At 36.9% G+C, this 22,596-nt stretch overlaps 2 protein-coding genes across 5 annotated transcripts in view; one reads left to right on the forward strand and one right to left on the reverse strand.

Moving 5' to 3' along the window:
• Positions 1-1,528: 1,528 nt before the first annotated feature.
• Positions 1,529-18,586, forward strand: LOC139956808 (uncharacterized). 3 transcript variants are annotated; one of them, XM_071955230.1, is made up of 5 exons: positions 1,529-1,672; positions 3,050-3,139; positions 4,422-5,534; positions 11,567-12,099; positions 13,064-18,586. In XM_071955230.1, exons 2-5 carry the CDS (start codon positions 3,137-3,139, stop codon positions 13,113-13,115), a joined length of 1,701 nt encoding a protein of 566 aa, XP_071811331.1. In that variant the 5' UTR covers positions 1,529-1,672; positions 3,050-3,136; the 3' UTR covers positions 13,116-18,586. The 3 variants fall into 3 exon arrangements, with proteins under 3 accessions (XP_071811331.1, XP_071811332.1, XP_071811333.1); XM_071955231.1 differs by having other exon boundaries at positions 1,569-1,672; positions 3,054-3,139; XM_071955232.1 differs by having other exon boundaries at positions 1,652-1,701.
• The window catches only part of LOC139956782 (glycine dehydrogenase (decarboxylating), mitochondrial-like), a 44,050-nt gene continuing 37,002 nt past the window's right edge, over positions 15,549-22,596 (reverse strand). The window contains exons 21-23 of one of the 2 annotated variants that reach the window (XM_071955228.1): positions 21,357-21,464; positions 20,079-20,224; positions 15,549-19,496 (exon numbers count right to left, since the gene is read on the reverse strand). In XM_071955228.1, coding sequence (XP_071811329.1) covers positions 19,356-19,496; positions 20,079-20,224; positions 21,357-21,464 — 395 coding nt within the window. In that variant the 3' untranslated portion in view covers positions 15,549-19,355. Of the gene's footprint in view, positions 19,497-20,078; positions 20,225-21,356; positions 21,465-22,279; positions 22,330-22,596 lie in introns of those variants that run through there. The other variant, XM_071955229.1, reaches the window with a different exon arrangement.

Below are 22,596 nucleotides of genomic sequence, written 5' to 3' on the forward strand. Positions count from 1 at the left end.
GAGGCAGAAGGAATCTATGTTACGGTGATGGCGTGCGTGTGTGTGTATGTGACTCTTGTAAACACTTTAACTCAAACAATTCATGGTGGATTAACTTCATACTTGCTATGTGAATCAGTCTTATTGAGAACAAGACCCCTATTGTTTCCTGTGAAGTTCAGTAGTCATTTGGGGTGAACAGAGGTCAAACTTTGTAAACACCATAACTCAAAAAGTACATCTTTGTTAAACTTCATACATGATATGCACATCCAGCTTGGTGAGTAGCCTACAAGAACCCTATTGTAATTGGAGGTCAAGGGTCATTTGCAGTCAACATTTAAGAGTTTAGAAGAAGCTTGTTGTTTTTCACAGTGGTCTAAACTCATTTGAGACCAACATAGGTCAAAGTTTGAAATATAGTGAACTCCAAAAGGAAACATTAAGTGAATCTCAATGATAATATGCAATCAGAAAGTCAGAAACTTGTGTGAAGTCTTGTTAAATCTGAAATAAAACGTGGCATGTAATCACAAAGCCTGTTGGTTTTCTGGTCTAATAATTTGACTTTTTGGACTGACATGTGAACATAAAAGTCTAACACAAAGTGATATGTTAGCTGTTATATTCTGATCGATAAGATCTTGGAGTTCATGAGTGAAGGTGGGATATAGATGTTACAAGCTTGTCACTCAGTTCTCGGGATATTCTAAGTATGAAAAGAGAAGTCATGATATGAAGTGATCTCACTGATACACGATCATAACAGATAGGCTCGGGATTAAGTGAGAGATTGGTGAATGTATCCGTACCCATGGTGTTCATTAAACGAAAAGGATCATCTTCGGAACTGCTCACATACACCTGAACGGTCGCCTTTCAATATAAACTTGGAACCGTAGTGGAGTCATATATTTTCTAATAATATATATTGTCATATAACTTCAGAATTCATTTTTTCCACAGTTAGCGTATTGTAAGTTATTTTAGACCTAAATGGCCACCCATGGTATTTACTTTCTTCGTAAGATTAAAGATGACTACCAAACTTTGAAAGAAGGGAAAGTCATTTGAAAAGAATGCTGGTTAGTTCAACAAGCGGTATTATGGAGGAGACTACTTTGTGGGATGGTATCGAAAATTATTTTTTTGAACAACTGTTACACATCTTGATCGCATTTCCCCAAATTATCATAGTGCGTGTTGAAAAAATATTCGAATGTCCTTATAATGCGTGCGCATGTTTGCGTTGGCCAACGTTGCTGTTGAATGTGTTGCCACAGTGTTCTTGTTCCAAAGCTCCATACCTTCAGTTGAAACGGTAGGGAAATGGACCCTGACTCTTCAACATCAAATCTTCGGATTTAAATGAGGGAGGAAGAAAGTTATAAAGTCATGTCTTTTCGAATTAACTCACCCAGCTTCAGTAGTAGTAGGAGTAGTAATGTGTTGTTGGAGTCGGTCTACCTTGCTCATCTAATCTATCATCAGTGATGTGTCAGCTGACGATTGTTAAGTGAGGGCGTGCTACCAAATATACATCACTGCACTGTGTCGTAGGGTACAGCTGCCGTGACAGAATAGGTGCTGTTCTTTCCTGGTTTACTATCCTTGAACAGATCAAGTTGACTTGGCTTGTAAGAGGGATTTAGCGGTTTATCCAAAATTTGTTGGACTTCAAGATCACAAGAGGGTTAACATAACATCGAATTTTATTCAATGGTTTCAAAAATAGAGTAGTCTACTTTCATTTTCAAACACTGATTGGAAAGGTTTAATACACAGTCTGTATGCCTTCTTTAGAACCGCTAACCTACCCATAAAAAGGATTTCCGAAGCCTATCCTATATGTGTAACGTCGGGCGAAAACTAAGAATTAAAATATGAGTTTTGGGTTGAGGTGGACTATGAAGGTTATGAATATGAGCAGTAGCATTGTAACTGGTGAAACTTAAAGATACACTAAGATTAAGAACAGAGAAAGTAAGAAGAAAAATAGAAGTCAGAATATATTTATATATTACCTATGCCTAGCCTAGTATATATTAGGCCTAGCCTTGTAATGACTAATGGTATGGCTCGTTTTACTGTTATGAAGTTATGTATAACTTTAAAGGCTTACAATGATTTTTCCACCGCTACTTGGACTCCAGCAAAATATGTCCTTGGCTTAGGCCACTAGTCCTAGTATGGGGCGTGTCATACTCAGAAGCATTTATGTGTCGTTCTCCTTTGCAATTATGAAGTGTACATCTAGGCCTATCTATTCTAAAAATGGTTTCCCCCACCACGATAAAAGGCAAAACAAAGTTAGAAAGATGTCTATTCTAAAAAGCCTTGAAGATCTGTTTTATTGGCGCCAATTATAGCACGCTATAGCTAGGAAAGTTTTGTGATTATATTGTAATCCACCTGCCACGGTCGTAAATCGACCACAGGCTCTACAATTAGCCTGCATAGATTCATAACACCATTAGGTTGTTAGTGTTAACATTGTGTGGAAATATGTTCATGTCTACAGTATAGTTAATCGTACAGCGTTCACACAAAGACCCTCATACAAGAATAATTAATATGTGGCAGGCCTTGCAGACTAATTGGTAAAAAGAGGTCCTTTCAAGACCAAGGCAGGTCATTAACGTAATCTCAACTTTTCCATGATAGGGTGCTATGGTTGGGGTCTATAGAGCAGACCTTTTTAGGAAGAAAAATAGGCCTAACAAGTCTTCCACTGCGACCCGACTCCAGCAAAACATACCCTGTTAGGAAGATGTTTCATTCATTCTGTTTATGAAGTAGTATATAGCCCTGCATGGCTATATATCTAATTAATAATGATTTTCCTGCCACTAATGTGACTCAGTTGTGAGATTAAACTGTTAACATATTGAATGTAAATAGTGAGGGCTACATACCACCCCCACTCCACTGGTCCTGATCTAATTCCTTGTGGTATGGTAGCAACTAAATCCATAGGCCCATATTTATCGAATGGAAGTCATGCATTAATATACATTCTAGGCTCAAATAATAAATATCGTTCTTATTCGTTATCGTTCTTATTCACCAGGTAGACTTCCAACCCTGCATCCTTAGATGCGATTAATTGAAGGGTTTATACTGAAGATCAACGTGACAAGTGATATAAATCATTATCATGGTATGTATCTCATCATATCTTAAAGGATTGACAGTTAAAGATATTACTTGTAAGCAAGTCTTGCTTTTGACAGATAGCAAAGAGTCCAGTGCAGGGCAATTTTTAATCATCATCTGAGACGACAAATTTCTGTTCAGACGACCAAAATCAGCTCTGAAGGTCGTCTGGCGGAGAACTACTGTAGTTCTCTTCAGATTGCATTGTAAACTTATTTTGTTGGTAGCAATCCTCCATCACTATGGAGATATTGAAATGCCAGAATATAAAGAAATAAACATAGGATCCACTCATAGGGGAGTTTTTGCTTGCCCAAAGCTGGTGTTCTATTCACCAGATCTGTACATCCTTCTGACTCATATTGGTCATAGTTTACTATTTTGCTGTTTTGACAATAGAAACATTAAATTAAAAAACCCTTTAAAATTTGCCCAGCAGTGTAGTGCCTTGTTGTAGGTGAATGTTCATTGAGAGTTACGGTTGTATACTGAAGTAATATGGTGGCCTGGGATCAATTGTGGTGCAATTAATAACTGAACAAATTTCAAGTTTAATATTTCTAGCTTTTTGCAATATGTTAATAACATGACTTGTCTGTTTATTATATGTATTGTATATACCGTGCTAAAATAAATTGATAAAAATGTTGACAATTTCCTTAGAAGTACAGTATATTCGTTAATAATGGCGCCATTTCGATAGCTACTGTTTTATGGCCACAGTCAACTTAAAAGAATGGACTCCATATGATATTAACTGGCATGACCTCAGATGAGTTACAAATAGTAACCTGGAGTGCATATATCACAAATATAATTTATAAAGGTTTGTCTGAGTAATTGCCTATATCCTTCATCGTTTCAAAAGTTTCCATTGAACTCAAACACTTAAGAGTTGTTCTGATGTAGTAAACCATCATGAAATACTGTATTACTGGATAGGGAATAGTTAGATGTAGCTTTGCAAAGGTTCACTGTTTGTGAACAGCACAGTGAGAGACAGGGAGAGACAGGCGTTGGCTTAACTTTCTGCTGTAATACGGTATAATCATGATGTTCCAAAAATGTGTCATAGTAGGTACCTTGCCATAAAAGGTCTCTATTACAGAAGCAAGGTCTAATATTTTCAGAGCACTACTTTGCAGTACGAATAACATAAGAGAAATTAAAAAATATGACATTTGAATGTAGTAATGTCCTATCTAGTCTCTGATATGCATTAGTGTTCTATTTATAACATACAGTAGCATTAATTTTGTTTGTATTTTCTTCTTTTCTATTTTCAGTTAGAGCTGAATTTATCCGTCAAAGTGCTGGATCGTAAAGCACCTTACCTCTTCGTTTGGTGGAACGAAAACGATGGTTGTGCGGATGGCTTCTTGGTGACTTGTGAATGTCAGAGCTTTCATCTAGGAAAGGATAAACCTGCTCCCAAACAAGCGCCTACAGATAAATCGTCAGCGTGGTACGGTAGCCTTGCAAAAGCCATGCAAAATGCCGAGATCGTAACAGTTCATCCACAGCGGAGTGGGACAAGTCTGTGTAAGTTGAGTGACGTGGTGGAGGTACAGAGTAACAAGGCGAAAAAGAAAAGAAAAGGAAAGCAATGCAAGAAAAAGACAGAGAAGAAAGAAACACAGGAAGATGAAAAGAAGGAAGAGGAAGAAGATGAAGAAAATGCTGCCTCGAATGGTCACCATGGTGATGATGAAAATGATGGAAATGAGAAAGAAGAGGTGACTGAAGAGACGAGTGAAGAAGAAATAAAGAACCCAATAGATGTTGACATCTTCCAGAGTGACATGGAGATGGGCAAGGAGATTAGAGACTTTGATATCAGCATTGGCATGGAGACAAATGTAACCACAACTATAGACTATGATCAGGGTGAAGAAGGAGAAGACATCTCAGACCCAAGAAATGAAGAGACCATCGCAGCTGTTCCCATATCAATCGGCTCTATGTCTGATGCTATCCAAGATATGCTCTCACCGTCTGCTCTGGTTACTGAAGAAACAGTTCCAACCATTTCGATTTCAGCTCCCGCAGATGAACTTGACCTAGATAGTATTAATCCCAAAGCCCAAGAGAAAATTGCTCAACTTAAGGCTCTGAAAGACCAGCAATACTTGGAAAGATACAATAGAAAAGTCAAGAATCGCAAGATAACTTTCATGCTCTGTGAAATATGTGGAGCTGCTGTTTGCAACAAGAGTTTCAAGAGACATATAGAAGCTGTGCACTATAAAGGACAGAGAGAAGGCCTATTTGCCTGCAGCATTTGCAACAAAAAATTCCTGTACCCGACTAACGTTAAGAGACATGAACTGATTCACGCTAATGCCAGATTCCACTGTCGTTACTGTGAGAATACCTATGCTCAAGAAGGAGCATGCAGGGTAGGTAATATCCAAATGTATGAGGACTTGAAGGGTCCTTGACAAATAAGCACACTGCTGGAAAGAAAGATAGGCCAGTGGTATATGTATATATAAATACACTTAGTAGACACACAGCTGTATACTAGATACATGTTGGTTGTGTTTGTACATACACTTAGAAGACACACAGCTGTATACTAGATACATGTAGGCTGTGTTTTTACATACACTTAGTAGACAGTAGACACACAGCTGTATATTAGATACATGTAGGTTGTGTTTGTACATACACCTAGTAGACACACAGCTGTATACTAGATACATGTAGGCTGTGTTTGTACATACACTTAGTAGACACACAGCTGTATACTAGATACATGTAGGCTGTGTTTTTACATACACTTAGTAGACAGTAGACACACAGCTGTATATTAGATACATGTAGGTTGTGTTTGTACATACACTTAGTAGACACACAGCTGTATACTAGATACATGTAGGCTGTGTTTTTACATACACTTAGTAGACAGTAGACACACAGCTGTATATTAGATACATGTAGGTTGTGTTTGTACATACACCTAGTAGACACACAGCTGTATACTAGATACATGTTGGTTGTGTTTGTACATACACTTAGTAGACACACAGCTGTATACTAGATACATGTAGGCTGTGTTTTTACATACACTTAGTAGACAGTAGACACACAGCTGTATATTAGATACATGTAGGTTGTGTTTGTACATACACTTAGTAGACACACAGCTGTATACTAGATACATGTAGGTTGTGTTTGTACATACACTTAGTAGACACACAGCTGTATATTAGATACATGTAGGTTGTGTTTGTACATACACTTAGTAGACACACAGCTGTATACTAGATACATGTAGGTTGTGTTTGTACATACACTTAGTAGACACACAGCTGTATACTAGATACATGTAGGTTGTGTTTGTACATACACTTAGTAGACACACAGCTGTATACTAGATACATGTAGGCTGTGTTTCTACATACACTTAGTAGACACACAGCTGTATACTAGATACATGTAGGCTGTGTTTGTACATACACTTAGTAGACACACAGCTGTATACTAGATACATGTAGGTTGTGTTTGTACATACACTTAGTAGACACACAGCTGTATACTAGATACATGTAGGCTGTGTTTGTACATACACTTAGTAGACACACAGCTGTATACTAGATACATGTAGGTTGTGTTTGTACATACACTTAGTAGACACACAGCTGTATACTAGATACATGTAGGCTGTGTTTGTACATACACTTAGTAGACACACAGCTGTATACTAGATACATGTAGGCTGTGTTTGTACATACACTTAGTAGACACACAGCTGTATACTAGATACATGTAGGTTGTGTTTGTACATACACTTAGTAGACACACAGCTGTATACTAGATACATGTAGGCTGTGTTTGTACATACACTTAGTAGACACACAGCTGTATACTAGATACATGTAGGTTGTGTTTGTACATACACTTAGTAGACACACAGCTGTATACTAGATACATGTAGGTTGTGTTTGTACATACACTTAGTAGACACACAGCTGTATACTAGATACATGTAGGCTGTGTTTGTACATACACCTAGTAGACACACAGCTGTATACTAGATACATGTAGGCTGTGTTTGTACATACACTTAGTAGACACACAGCTGTATACTAGATACATGTAGGTTGTGTTTGTACATACACTTAGTAGACACACAGCTGTATACTAGATACATGTAGGTTGTGTTTGTACATACACTTAGTAGACACACAGCTGTATACTAGATACATGTAGGTTGTGTTTGTACATACACTTAGTAGACACACAGCTGTATACTAGATACATGTAGGCTGTGTTTGTACATACACCTAGTAGACAGTAGACACACAGCTGTATATTAGATACATGTAGGCTGTGTTTTTACATACACTTAGTAGACACACAGCTGTATACTAGATACATGTAGGCTGTGTTTGTACATACACCTAGTAGACAGTAGACACACAGCTGTATATTAGATACATGTAGGCTGTGTTTTTACATACACTTAGTAGACAGTAGACACACAGCTGTATACTAGATACATGTAGGCTGTGTTTTTACATACACTTAGTAGACACACAGCTGTATACTAGATACATGTAGGCTGTGTTTTTACATACACTTAGTAGACACACAGCTGTATACTAGATACATGTAGGTTGTGTTTTTACATACACTTAGTAGACACACAGCTGTATACTAGATACATGTAGGCTGTGTTTTTACATACACTTAGTAGACACACAGCTGTATACTAGATACATGTAGGCTGTGTTTTTACATACACTTAGTAGACACACAGCTGTATACTAGATACATGTAGGTTGTGTTTTTACATACACTTAGTAGACACACAGCTGTATACTAGATACATGTAGGCTGTGTTTTTACATACACTTAGTAGACACACAGCTGTATACTAGATACATGTAGGCTGTGTTTTTACATACACTTAGTAGACACACAGCTGTATACTAGATACATGTAGGCTGTGTTTTTACATACACTTAGTAGACACACAGCTGTATACTAGATACATGTAGGTTGTGTTTGTACATACACTTAGTAGACACACAGCTGTATACTAGATACATGTAGGCTGTGTTTTTACATACACTTAGTAGACACACAGCTGTATACTAGATACATGTAGGCTGTGTTTTTACATACACTTAGTAGACACACAGCTGTATACTAGATACATGTAGGCTGTGTTTTTACATACACTTAGTAGACACACAGCTGTATACTAGATACATGTAGGTTGTGTTTGTACATACACTTAGTAGACACACAGCTGTATACTAGATACATGTAGGCTGTGTTTTTACATACACTTAGTAGACACACAGCTGTATACTAGATACATGTAGGCTGTGTTTTTACATACACTTAGTAGACACACATCTGTATACTAGATACATGTAGGTTGTGTTTGTACATACACTTAGTAGACACACAGCTGTATACTAGATACATGTAGGCTGTGTTTTTACATACACTTAGTAGACACACAGCTGTATACTAGATACATGTAGGCTGTGTTTTTACATACACTTAGTAGACACACAGCTGTATACTAGATACATGTAGGCTGTGTTTTTACATACACTTAGTAGACACACAGCTGTATACTAGATACATGTAGGTTGTGTTTGTACATACACTTAGTAGACACACAGCTGTATATTAGATACATGTAGGCTGTGTTTTTACATACACTTAGTAGACACACAGCTGTATACTAGATACATGTAGGCTGTGTTTTTACATACACTTAGTAGACACACAGCTGTATACTAGATACATGTAGGCTGTGTTTTTACATACACTTAGTAGACACACAGCTGTATACTAGATACATGTAGGCTGTGTTTTTACATACACGTAGTAGATACACAGCTGTATACTAGATACATGTAGGCTGTGTTTGTACATACACCTAGTAGACACACAGCTGTATACTAGATACATGTAGGCTGTGTTTGTACATACACCTAGTAGACACACAGCTGTATACTAGATACATGTAGGCTGTGTTTGTACATACACCTAGTAGACACACAGCTGTATACTAGATACATGTAGGTTGTGTTTGTACATACACTTAGTAGACACACAGCTGTATACTAGATACATGTAGGCTGTGTTTTTACATACACTTAGTAGACACACAGCTGTATACTAGATACATGTAGGCTGTGTTTTTACATACACCTAGTAGACACACAGCTGTATACTAGATACATGTAGGCTGTGTTTTTACATACACCTAGTAGACACACAGCTGTATACTAGATACATGTAGGCTGTGTTTGTACATACACCTAGTAGACACACAGCTGTATACTAGATACATGTAGGTTGTGTTTGTACATACACTTAGTAGACACACAGCTGTATACTAGATACATGTAGGCTGTGTTTTTACATACACTTAGTAGACACACAGCTGTATACTAGATACATGTAGGCTGTGTTTTTACATACACCTAGTAGACACACAGCTGTATACTAGATACATGTAGGCTGTGTTTGTACATACACCTAGTAGACACACAGCTGTATACTAGATACATGTAGGTTGTGTTTGTACATACACTTAGTAGACACACAGCTGTATACTAGATACATGTAGGCTGTGTTTTTACATACACTTAGTAGACACACAGCTGTATACTAGATACATGTAGGCTGTGTTTTTACATACACCTAGTAGACACACAGCTGTATACTAGATACATGTAGGCTGTGTTTTTACATACACCTAGTAGACACACAGCTGTATACTAGATACATGTAGGCTGTGTTTGTACATACACCTAGTAGACACACAGCTGTATACTAGATACATGTAGGTTGTGTTTGTACATACACTTAGTAGACACACAGCTGTATACTAGATACATGTAGGCTGTGTTTTTACATACACTTAGTAGACACACAGCTGTATACTAGATACATGTAGGCTGTGTTTTTACATACACCTAGTAGACACACAGCTGTATACTAGATACATGTAGGCTGTGTTTGTACATACACCTAGTAGACACACAGCTGTATACTAGATACATGTAGGTTGTGTTTGTACATACACTTAGTAGACACACAGCTGTATACTAGATACATGTAGGCTGTGTTTTTACATACACCTAGTAGACACACAGCTGTATACTAGATACATGTAGGCTGTGTTTTTACATACACCTAGTAGACACACAGCTGTATACTAGATACATGTAGGCTGTGTTTGTACATACACCTAGTAGACACACAGCTGTATACTAGATACATGTAGGCTGTGTTTGTACATACACCTAGTAGACACACAGCTGTATACTAGATACATGTAGGTTGTGTTTGTACATACACTTAGTAGACACACAGCTGTATACTAGATACATGTAGGCTGTGTTTTTACATACACTTAGTAGACACACAGCTGTATACTAGATACATGTAGGCTGTGTTTTTACATACACCTAGTAGACACACAGCTGTATACTAGATACATGTAGGTTGTGTTTGTACATACACTTAGTAGACACACAGCTGTATACTAGATACATGTAGGCTGTGTTTGTACATACACCTAGTAGACACACAGCTGTATACTAGATACATGTAGGCTGTGTTTTTACATACACTTAGTAGACACACAGCTGTATACTAGATACATGTAGGTTGTGTTGTACATACACTTAGTAGACACACAGCTGTATACTAGATACATGTAGGCTGTGTTTTTACATACACCTAGTAGACACACAGCTGTATACTAGATACATGTAGGCTGTGTTTGTACATACACCTAGTAGACACACAGCTGTATACTAGATACATGTAGGTTGTGTTTGTACATACACTTAGTAGACACACAGCTGTATACTAGATACATGTAGGCTGTGTTTTTACATACACCTAGTAGACACACAGCTGTATACTAGATACATGTAGGCTGTGTTTGTACATACACCTAGTAGACACACAGCTGTATACTAGATACATGTAGGTTGTGTTTGTACATACACTTAGTAGACACACAGCTGTATACTAGATACATGTAGGCTGTGTTTTTACATACACCTAGTAGACACACAGCTGTATACTAGATACATGTAGGTTATGTTTTGGCTTCATTTCACTTCTGTATACCTATGTCATGGTTTTGACCTGCTTTGACATACAATTATGTGTGATTGCAATGACAAATAAATGTAATGGCAAATAAATATAAATTAAATGATAATCAAGCAGCTTTGCCATGTCACTGTCAAAGATGTAATTTATTGTACATGAAGTTATAAAGTAGTAAATGATACTAAAAAATGAACTAAACACATTCATATTCAGAATTAAAATAAAAGTAATATTGATGTGCGGGCAAACCATTCTCATTCTCTGTGTTTGTATTTTATGTCACCATTAATCTTCACGAGCCCATTGTTGTTTTATTGTCTTTCTTCAGTCTCACGAGAGAAAGTGTCATAGTAGCGAAGATCCGAAGAATGAGGAGGCAAAGATGACCGTTACCAAGATGACAAAACTGACCGCTTGGCCTCATTATAAGTCTGCGGACAGGGCGACCAAGATCGTTGAATGTCAAATCTGTAAGAAGAAGATGAAGAGGTCTTCGCTGAGACATCACATGGAGACTCATAATCCAGAGGGTGTGGCTTGTCCAATCTGTCATAAAGTCTATAGTTCAACGTGCAGCCTCAGGACTCACACACAGACTCACGGGGAGAGGAAGTTCCATTGCACGGTATGCGGTAAGAGGTTTCACCAGAGACAAGGCCTAGTAACGCACACTCGTATACATACCAATGAAAAGCCACTCAAGTGTCGTATGTGCGGGGAAGCATTCTCACGACAGCAGGCTAGGATAAACCATGAAAGACGACACACCGGGGAGAAGCCATACTCATGTACCATCTGTGTGAAAGACTGGAGAGATAGGACCACGTACCTCCACCATATGAGAAGGAACCACCCGAACGAGTAAGTGAAGAACAATAACCACCATCATCTAAATATGTAATGATAAGTAACAATGGGTATGATATAACAACATAAGTGGGTCTTTGAACAATGGGTGTGATATAACAACATAAGTGGGTCTTTGAACAATGGGTGTGATATAACAACATAAGTGGGTCTTTGAATAATAGGTGTCATATAACAACATAAGTGGGTCTTTGAACAATGTGTGTCACATAACAACATAAGTGGGTCTTTGCACAATGGGTGTGATATAACAACATATCTGGGTCTTTGAACAATGGGTGTGATATAAATGGGTCTTTGAACAATGGGTGTGTTATAACAATATAGTGGGTCTTTGAATAATAGGTGTCATGTAACATCATAAGTGGGTCTTTGAACAATGGGTGTTATAACAACATAAGTGGGTCTTTGAACAATGGGTGTCATATAACAATATAAGTGGGTCTTTGAACAATGTGTGTCACATAACAACATAAGTGGGTCTTTGCACAATGGGTGTGATATAACAACATATCTGGGTCTTTGAACAATGGGTATGATATAAATGGGTCTTTGAACAATGGGTGTGTTATAACAATATAAGTGGGTCTTTGAACAATGGGTGTGATAAAACAACATTAGTGGGTCTTTGAACAATGGGTGTGATAAAACAGCATATATAAAGTGGTTTTCTTATGATTTGGGTCGTTGGAAATTTCAGGCAACTTTGTCAACTAAACAACAAGATAGTTAAGTAAACATTGGGTTCATGGACCTGTTCAGCTTATCCTATTCAGCTTATCCTATTCAGCTTATCCTATTCAGCTGTGTATTAGACAACCTGATGTGGGCACAACATCCAACAATGCACCCACATTTAAAAGTATTGCAGTCTTCACACTGCTTAATACTGCTGAGGCAGTTTATTAAAGGGACAACAAGAAGCTAATATGTGTTTTGCATTTTTCTTTATTTGCAGGCCTGTGATGACATTGAAGAAGCAGTACTTAAGAAGCAGAGTGGACCAGTAATGACTCTGAGGTTATTTCTATTACATACAGTCACACATGATCTTATGATGATAATATTGTAAATGTCAAACAGGTGTTTGATGTTTCTATAACTTCATATTTCATATCCAAAATGACTTCCATTTCCTAATGTCTTGACTTCCTTTTATATCATTCCACCTTTGATGGAACAACTAGTAGCGTTAAAGTGTTTCTCAAGATTCAAGCAGTTCATTTAAGAATATGAAACATTCACACTGCAAGCTGCTTTTAGATGCTGCAATCACAGTGAAGAGCTTAGTTATGAAAATCCCCCATTTGAGGGTGTGTGGAGGGGTCGCCTCGTACACTTAATCAGTCCAGCCCCCTCCCCTCCCCTCCCCCCAACAACAAAAGCCAAGGACGGAACAGAGTGATCAGCAACTAACAATACTACTAAATTCCCTTTGATGGACTGAGTTATATGAACAGTGGTACAATGATGCACCATGGTCAGTTTTGAAATTCATTCACATGTGGTCATTGGAGGCTGTAATGACATGCAGCATGTTAATATGATAAATGCCTTATCCCTCCATGTGATGTATAATTAAGTGATATCATGCAGACAGCATGCCTATCCCAAGTTCCCAACAACTTATTTTTGTTTTTGACATCTAATGGGTAATCAGATATTACTGTGTGAAGGATACCAGTGCTGTGTGAAGGAAAGCATTATGATGAAGTAACAACATCAATAGTAAATAGTGGTTGTAATTGCAACAATGGAAACAAAAAACATGGCCCATCACAGTGTGCAATCTACTTTCCCTTAGATGAAATGAAGAAATTTACAATTTAATTCTATATCTCATTATAGGAACAAGCTATGTCAACAGGGACTGTGTGTCTGTGTCTGTTATTGCTTGCTCTGTATATTGTCATGGTTATCACTGATACATCATTAAATATGTCACCTGCTGGAATTATAATGAATGAGCTATGAGGTCAGATGAGATGGGGTAGGAGAGGGTGGGGGAGTAGGGTACAGATGATTTCAAGTGATGTAACTCTCATAAGTCTAACAGTTTTGTTGCCTTTGGTTTTACTTATTCTGCCCCAATTACTATATGCAAATAAGGGTAGAAATATGTACATCAGGTATGCATGGGTTGATATTTGTTTGAAAAGGTAACATGGTTTTTTGAGGTATCATATATTTTGTATATACGTCACAGATCAATAAAAATGCTTCATCATTATCAATTGTTTGAAATCCACTCACTTCGTTGGTCAATTGTTTTAAGTGGTCAGATCCTTTGAATACACTCACTTTTTTTGGTAAATTGTTTAAAGTGATCAGATCCTTTGAATCCACTCACTTCGTTGGTCAATTGTTTTAAGTGGTCAGATCCTTTGAATACACTCACTTTTTTGGTCAATTGTGTGAAATGATCAGATCCTTTGAATCCACACATTTGGTCAAGTGTTTGAAGTAATAAGATCCTTTGAATGCACTCCTCTTTTTAAAGGAAGTTGATTTTGATCAATTTGAAGCTATTCGAGACTTAATATCCTATAACAATTTTCAACAAGTTTTGATTCAAATGTTGAGTAACAAGCCATAGGTCTTTAAAAATCAAGCAAACTTTAATGGTTGCTTTTATTGCCCTTTCCAATCACTCTTGAATCACTCTTTAATAATGGGCATGTAGCAAATGATATGGCCAAAGCCAATACTCGGTACCTTCTAACACTTTGAAATTAACCAGAAAGCCAGCAGGCTTAGTGATTCCTTGCAAGATTATATATAGAATCACCTGATTGATGGAGCAACTGAGGAAAATGTGTCCTGAAGTCAAGTACCAGAAAATCATAATGGACAGGTAACAGTCATTAGTGAGAGTGGAAACCCTCTCAGCCACTTAAAAGAGGAAAGGTCAAATGCTATGACAGTGATACAGAACAGCCATTCATCATACAATTGAGTTTGCAAGCTTACAAGGTTTCCAGACTTTGACCTCATTTGAATTCAAATGACCTTCCATCAGCATCATCTTTGGGCAAATATTTGGACAATATCTGTCACTTAATGTACTTTTTGTAATAACACCACTAATAGGGGCTACTTTAATCCACTACCTCCCTTGAGATATCATGTTCACATCGATGAATACGAACAACAATCCCAAACCAGTTCTAGCCCAGGGGAACTTACATACCAAATATGAAATGTACCTCAGTTATCCTTCTGAAGGTAAGAGCGTTTACGAGCAAGTGTCACACACATGCCAGCACCATCGGCAAGGAATAACAAACTTTCCAGTTTCAATTGACTTGAAGCTATCAACATGACCACCGGAGGGGAAGAAAAACAGGATAGAAATATTTGTTGGAAAACACAACAACTGATTATTTTGCCATTTATTTTATTTCTACTTGACATTGCAATATTTCACTGAAGGCAATTCACACAGTTCTAAGTAAACATTAAATTCAAACAGTGATGTCCAATACTCAAAAAATATGATTCAGTCTAGTTGGTTGCTATGCACAACACCTGCTGAATGAGAGAAATCTATGAATGCAAAAATAACTATTCTTCAAAGAAATGAAGTAGCATGGTACTTAACCTTTTAAATTTAATTAATATCGAATATTTATTATTTTAAGAACTAATTATAATTCATAGCATTAACACTCATGCCAGGTGCTTTGAAGAACCATCACCCAAGACAGCCTAGCTGCAAAAAAACCCACAGAACTCATCCACTCTTAACTGAAGTCCCCAGTCTGGCATTCACTATTAACTTAATTGTCAGTGTTCATAATTTTATATATTTTCATTGTTCTGAAATTCTAGAATTTGATATTCAAAAGCAGTAAAGTTAACCCACAGAGCTGTTTTAATTAAGGAGCCTCAAAGCTCTGGGTATTAATATAATATCAGTATTTTATTGACAAGCTTGAGGACAGCTAGTAGATAGAACAAAAATAAACAGGATACATTTGTACTTTATTTATACATTACCTGTGACCTACTTAAGAAATGTTAAACTTCTAACCTTCATTGCATTGTATACTCATGATATAATGACAAGACCCAATCATAGCATACTATATAGAGCTGAGGGAAGTATGTTTTAAACCAGCAGCATTTTTCCTACTTAGTATTTCTATATAGTTCAACAAAACTGAAAATAAGTAGATTAATATGGAGTATAGAATGGATACAATGTATCATAGACATGATTTTATTTTTTGCAATATGTTGCATTCAACAATATAATTTTTGCGGATATATCTTGGCCTGGTTTGATAACAAGCAACTTTGAAAAATGACAGAAACAAGGTAAAGTATAGGAATAATTGAAAATTAAAACATAGCTAGCAGAACCAGTGGGTTATTGAATGATGAAGTAAGGTATTCATGTAAGTTTGTAACAGATCACCAATATTGAGATGATTAAAGGCACGAAGAAGTGACAAACCTGAAAGGCTAAGCTAAAGAAATAAGAACCACAAGAAAAAGAGAGAGAAGGGTATAATTACTAGATAATCCTAAGTCTTGAAATGACTCTGCAACAAGTCTATGCATAAAGTTTATTACTGTAACCTCAAACAAAGAACCTAGTGAGAGAAGTAAGCAAATGTTAAAGGCCTGTGACGTCGCATCAGTCACAATATGTACCGATGGATGAACACACTATAAACATGACAGAGTTTGTGAGAGCTGTACAGATTGATGGAGACCTATGCATAGTATTGAGCTAGCTTGAGAGGGCTATGTTAAGTTAAGCACTACTGGAGCATATGACAACAAACAATACATGTATTGAAGCAGTTAATAAAATACCTCTCTGACTACTCACAAATACATAGTACATAACATAGCATATGACAACAAATAATACATGTATTGAAGCAGTTAATAAAATACCTTTCTGACTGCTCACAAATACATAACTTGGCATAAAATCCATCATTTCATAAGAAACATGTCTTTGTACAAGACGTAGCTAAGTAATGGATAGTAAACTTACTATTTAGAGATCTTTGAGTAACATTCACAATATAAACTTTCACTAACATGGTACATGATTATAATGGTTTCCATGGGAACCCATTCAAATCCAACTTGGATGAAAAGTGAGACATCGTCATTAATCCTGTCACAGAGATCAAAGATAATGATATATATACATGAGCTAGATAAATGGTCTCTTGGAGAAAATAAACTAAAACTTTCATATCTACGACTGTTACCTTGTAAGTGAATAAAATGACGATTATGCTTTGGGTCATTGGAACGTGGACGTTATCTAAAAGTCCAATTCATTGCAGAATAAGAACAAGAATAAAGCAAAAGAAAATACATATTATAATCTTTGATTGTACTGGTATCCCATAATCCCAAGCCCAAAAAAATACACAGAAAAATGATTTCCTTTGTAGATGTACTTAATACTTCCCAGTGACAATTTCCCGTAGTCCAGCTTTGATGAAAACAATAATACCTTTAGCAACGAGTGGTGAAGACCAGTTAATTAGAATGTCACGATTATTAATAACGTAAGTACCCTGTATATATCTTAATATCTATTCTTATTCAAATATCAATTACACATGATTAAGCTTATTTCTTAAAAAAGTAAATTTGTTTATTACTTTGAAAACCTGATGAATGAGAGAAAAAGTTATGGCACGAATTAGTTTTTATTTGTTATAGAGATGAGCAACCAACCAACAACGATTGAGAAAAGTATGTTATAGCTCACAAACTGAAAAAGCCTTTTTAAGAGTGAATTTGCATTAATTTCAAATATGATTTCAAATATATACTTATATACATATATGGCCAGCTGGTCACCAAAACACACAAGAGAATGATTTGTATATGAATATACTAAAACATCAATATCAAGTTGGTTGTAGTTTATTTAGGAGATATAAATACTTTCAGAAAAGGTGCATGATCGAAATAATGAAGATGATCAGAAGGCTATGACCTAGCCATTTATTAATAGCTCAAACTGGTCACAAAAATGTGTCTTGTGTAACTATCGAAGCTTTATGAATATATAATAGGCACTGCAACAATAGATTTTTTTCATTATACTATTCTAGTCATAAATATTTACAAACGCTAAACTTTACAATGAATAGCTAATACTATCAAAATACAAGTACTTCAAATGTTTTGTATGAACAACGTGTCCTGTCAAATCTAATTTGAGTCACTCCAAGATTAATGTATGTCATCCAGTTACAGATTTGTTGACAATTGACAATTCATAATCATGGACGTTAAATATGAATCTAAGAGACTGACTTCGGTCAGCTTGCGGCTTTGATAAGCCAATGAGGCTTCTTCGAGAGTTCCTGCTTGCAGGAGGATCTAAAAATACATACAAATACATACATACAAAATAAACTCTTGTGTGAAAAAAACAATTCATTCCTGCTTCATTGAAAACAACAGATCAAATTTGCCTTAATATTCATTGCTTCCATATGATCCACCTTAGGTATAAACTATCCTTCATTTATTGACAAGAGTGACATATCCGATCCTACAATTCATTATCTTAATACTCACGTTTCTCTTGGTAAATGCTATATATGCTAGCAATGGACAAAGATACTAGTATATATTTATCGAATCCATGCCATCAAGCAAGTAATATTAAACTAAAAACATAACAAAACATCTACCCGTCTTGTGATATTTTACGTATGGTACGGTTTTCCTCTACCTCATAGCTTCCTGTTCTTGTGTTATTTTACGTATGGTACAGTTTTCCTCTACCTCATAGCTTCCTGGTCTTGTGATATTTTACGTATGGTACAGTTTTCCTCTACCTCATAGCTTCCTGTTCTTGTGTTATTTTACGTATGGTACGGTTTTCCTCTACCTCATAGCTTCCTGTTCTTGTGTTATTTTACGTATGGTACAGTTTTCCTCTACCTCATAGCTTCCTGGTCTTGTGATATTTTACGTATGGTACAGTTTTCCTCTACCTCATAGCTTCCTGGTCTTGTGATATTTTACGTATGGTACAGTTTTCCTCTACCTCATAGCTTCCTGGTCTTGTGATATTTTACGTATGGTACAGTTTTCCTCTACCTCATAGCTTCCTGGTCTTGTGTTATTTTACGTATGGTACAGTTTTCCTCTACCTCATAGCTTCCTGGTCTTGTGTTATTTTACGTATGGTACAGTTTTCCTCTACCTCATAGCTTCCTGGTCTTGTGTTATTTTACGTATGGTACAGTTTTCCTCTACCTCATAGCTTCCTGGTCATCTACATAATCCCCGTAAGAGTCCATACTTGGGCAAGTACAAATCAGGTTTTTATCCCCGTATAAGTCATCGACGCGACCCACCGACGGCCAAAACTTGCTCTCAGGCTTCACAAAGGGCTATGGAAATACATAGAATATGTAATTTAACAGTCAAGGACATGTAGGTTTGTGAAGCTCATGTTATAATCTACAGCAATACATAATACAGACGCTTGCTCGGATGATAGCATCATGGTAACTTAATAAGGACCATTTCCTTGCTGGACTGACAATTCCTAACTATGTTAATAGGTATGCATGATCTTATCATTAACAACCAAAACATGAAACTCTTGGACGTAGGTTTCCAAGGAACAAGAACTCTGCTACTCAATGAAGTATTTGTTCCAGACAATATTTTCAGCATTCATTAATATCTATACATACTGATTTAACCATGATAAGTATAACACAGTCTGGTCTATGAACCATGATAGCTTCCCATTACTGCTCATCATCACTGACAAACTAGGATACAAGCTTCAGAGGGATGAGGGAAGGGAGAAATCAACAGAGATCCAGTTTACACTTTTGCTTGGTATGTTGGTCTTTAAATCTATGAATGATTTGCAGTGTGACAAGAAGTATTTATGTTAAACTAATTATGACTGTTTAGTTTCATTCCAGAATCTCTATCTTAATTATTCATGTAAGACTCACCAATGGGAATGCAGCTTGTTCTCTACTGTAGGCCTTCTCCCATTTACTGGACATAACCACTTGAGCAGTGTGGGGAGCATTCTTCAGGGGACTGTCTTTGACATCAACAAGGCCATCTTGAATATCCTGGATCTCATCTCGAACATCTGATCAGAGAAGAAACAGATCAACAATCACCAGTTAGAGAATCCCTGGAAACACCACCCATCTTAGAATGTCACAAATCCATGATAATATGGCAACACCCATTTTAGAATGGAATGCCACAGTTCTAGTACATACATATGTTAATCATCCTTAGCAACACCCATCTAGTATCAAATGACACAGCTCTAAGGTCACATAATAATCACCCTTAGCAACACCCATCTAGTATCAAATGATACAGATCTAAGGTCACATAAAAATCACCCTTAGCAACACCCATCTAGGATCAATTGACACAGCTCTAAGGTCACACTGCAATCACCCTTAGCAACACAAATCTAGAAACAAATGACACAGCTCTAATGTCACATAATTATCACCCTTAGCAACACCAATCTTGAATCAAATGATACAACTCTAAGGTCACAGGCAACCACCCTTGGCAACACCAATCTAGAATCAAATGACACAGCTCTAAGGTCACATGGAGATCACCCTTAGTAATACCCATCTAGAATCAAATGATACAACTCTAAGGTCACTTGGCAATCACCTTTAGCAACACCCTTCTCAGAATCGATACAAAACTACAATTGGATCATATGACACTTAAGTCCCCCCCAATTGTTATAACAAACATGCTATCTTCAATTGCATTTGGCAATGCTGTCTGATTTACCTTACCCCCCTCCCCTCCGCCTCCCCACACACACCTATCCTTCCTTAGTTTTCATACCCAGATGAACCTTAAGACTCCTAGCCCCCAACCTCTGTAATTCGGCCAAAATGTTTAACAAGGAGTGTTAGCTCAGTGGTTATAACGCCGGTGCCTTCCAATCATAAGGTCCCTGGTTCGAGTCACTCCAAGATTCGATGTATGTCGTCCAGTTACAGAGTTGTTGACAATTGACAATTCATAATCATGGACATTAAATGTGAATCTAACAGACTGACTTTGGTCAGCTTGCGTTTTTGATAAGCCAATTCGAGGCTTCTTCACGAGTTCCTGCTAGCAGGAGGATCTAAAATACATAAAAACATACATACAAACAATGTCATATTCATTCTGCATTCATTAAATATATCCGATAATAGCTAAGTCATCATTTTAATTACTATTCAATTACTTACACAGAAGTGCATCACAAAGTCTGTCTAACTCATCCTTGTTTTCACTTTCTGTAGGCTCAATCATTATCCCAGTAGAGACCGGAAAGGAGACAGTTGGAGCATGGAAGCCTAAATAGAGAGAATACAAGATTATACACTGTCAGCAATCTATTAACTGACCAATCAATGAGGTGGCATTTATCTAACTGACCAATGAATGAGGTGGCAGTTATCTAACTGACCAATGAATGAGGTGGCAGTTATTTAACTGACCAATGAGGTGGTTGGAGCATGGAAGCCTAAATAGAGAGAATACAAGATTATACACTGTCAGCAATCTATTAACTGACCAATGAATGAGGTGGCAGTGATCTAACTGACCAATGAATGAGGTGGCAGTTATTTAACTGACCAATGAGGTGGTTGGAGCATGGAAGCCTAAATAGAGAGAATACAAGATTATACACTGTCAGCAATCTATTAACTGACCAATGAATGAGGTGGCAGTGATCTAACTGACCAATGAATGAGGTGGCAGTTATTTAACTGACCAATGAGGTGGTTGGAGCATGGAAGCCTAAATAGAGAGAATACAAGATTATACACTGTCAGCAATCTATTAACTGACCGATGAATGAGGTGGCAGTGATCTAACTGACCAATGAATGAGGTGGCAGTTATCTAACTGACCAATGAGGTGGTTGGAGCATGGAAGCCTAAAAAGAGAGAATACAAGATTATACACTGTCAGCTATCTATTAACTAACCAATCAATGACGCGACAGTTATCTAACTGACCAATGAATGAGATTGCAGTTATCTAACGCACCAATGAGGTGGTTGGAGCATGGAAGCCTATATAGAGAGAATACAAGATTATATACTGTCAGCTATCTATTTACTGACCAATGAATGAGGTGGCAGTTATCTAACTGACCAATGAATGAGATTGCAGTTATCTAACGCACCAATGAGGTGGTTGGAGCATGGAAGCCTTAATAGAGAGAATACAAGATATTACACATCTGAACTCTTGCAATGTGTAACCTATGTGTACATCTATATTTATGAATGCTGATCAAAATTTGAAGAATTTATGAATTTACGGTCAATATTTAGAGGTAGGCCTATGTATTATGGGAAAATTACTTGAAAATGCATCTGAGACTCACATGATGTGAATTACAGCACTTGAGGAAGTTTCCTTCATTGTTAACATTTGTAATCACCAAAAGAAATTTCGTTGGCATAACCTAGCCAA

Source organism: Apostichopus japonicus, chromosome 2 (genome assembly GCF_037975245.1).
Source record: "Apostichopus japonicus isolate 1M-3 chromosome 2, ASM3797524v1, whole genome shotgun sequence".
NCBI lineage: Eukaryota > Metazoa > Echinodermata > Holothuroidea > Aspidochirotida > Stichopodidae > Apostichopus > Apostichopus japonicus.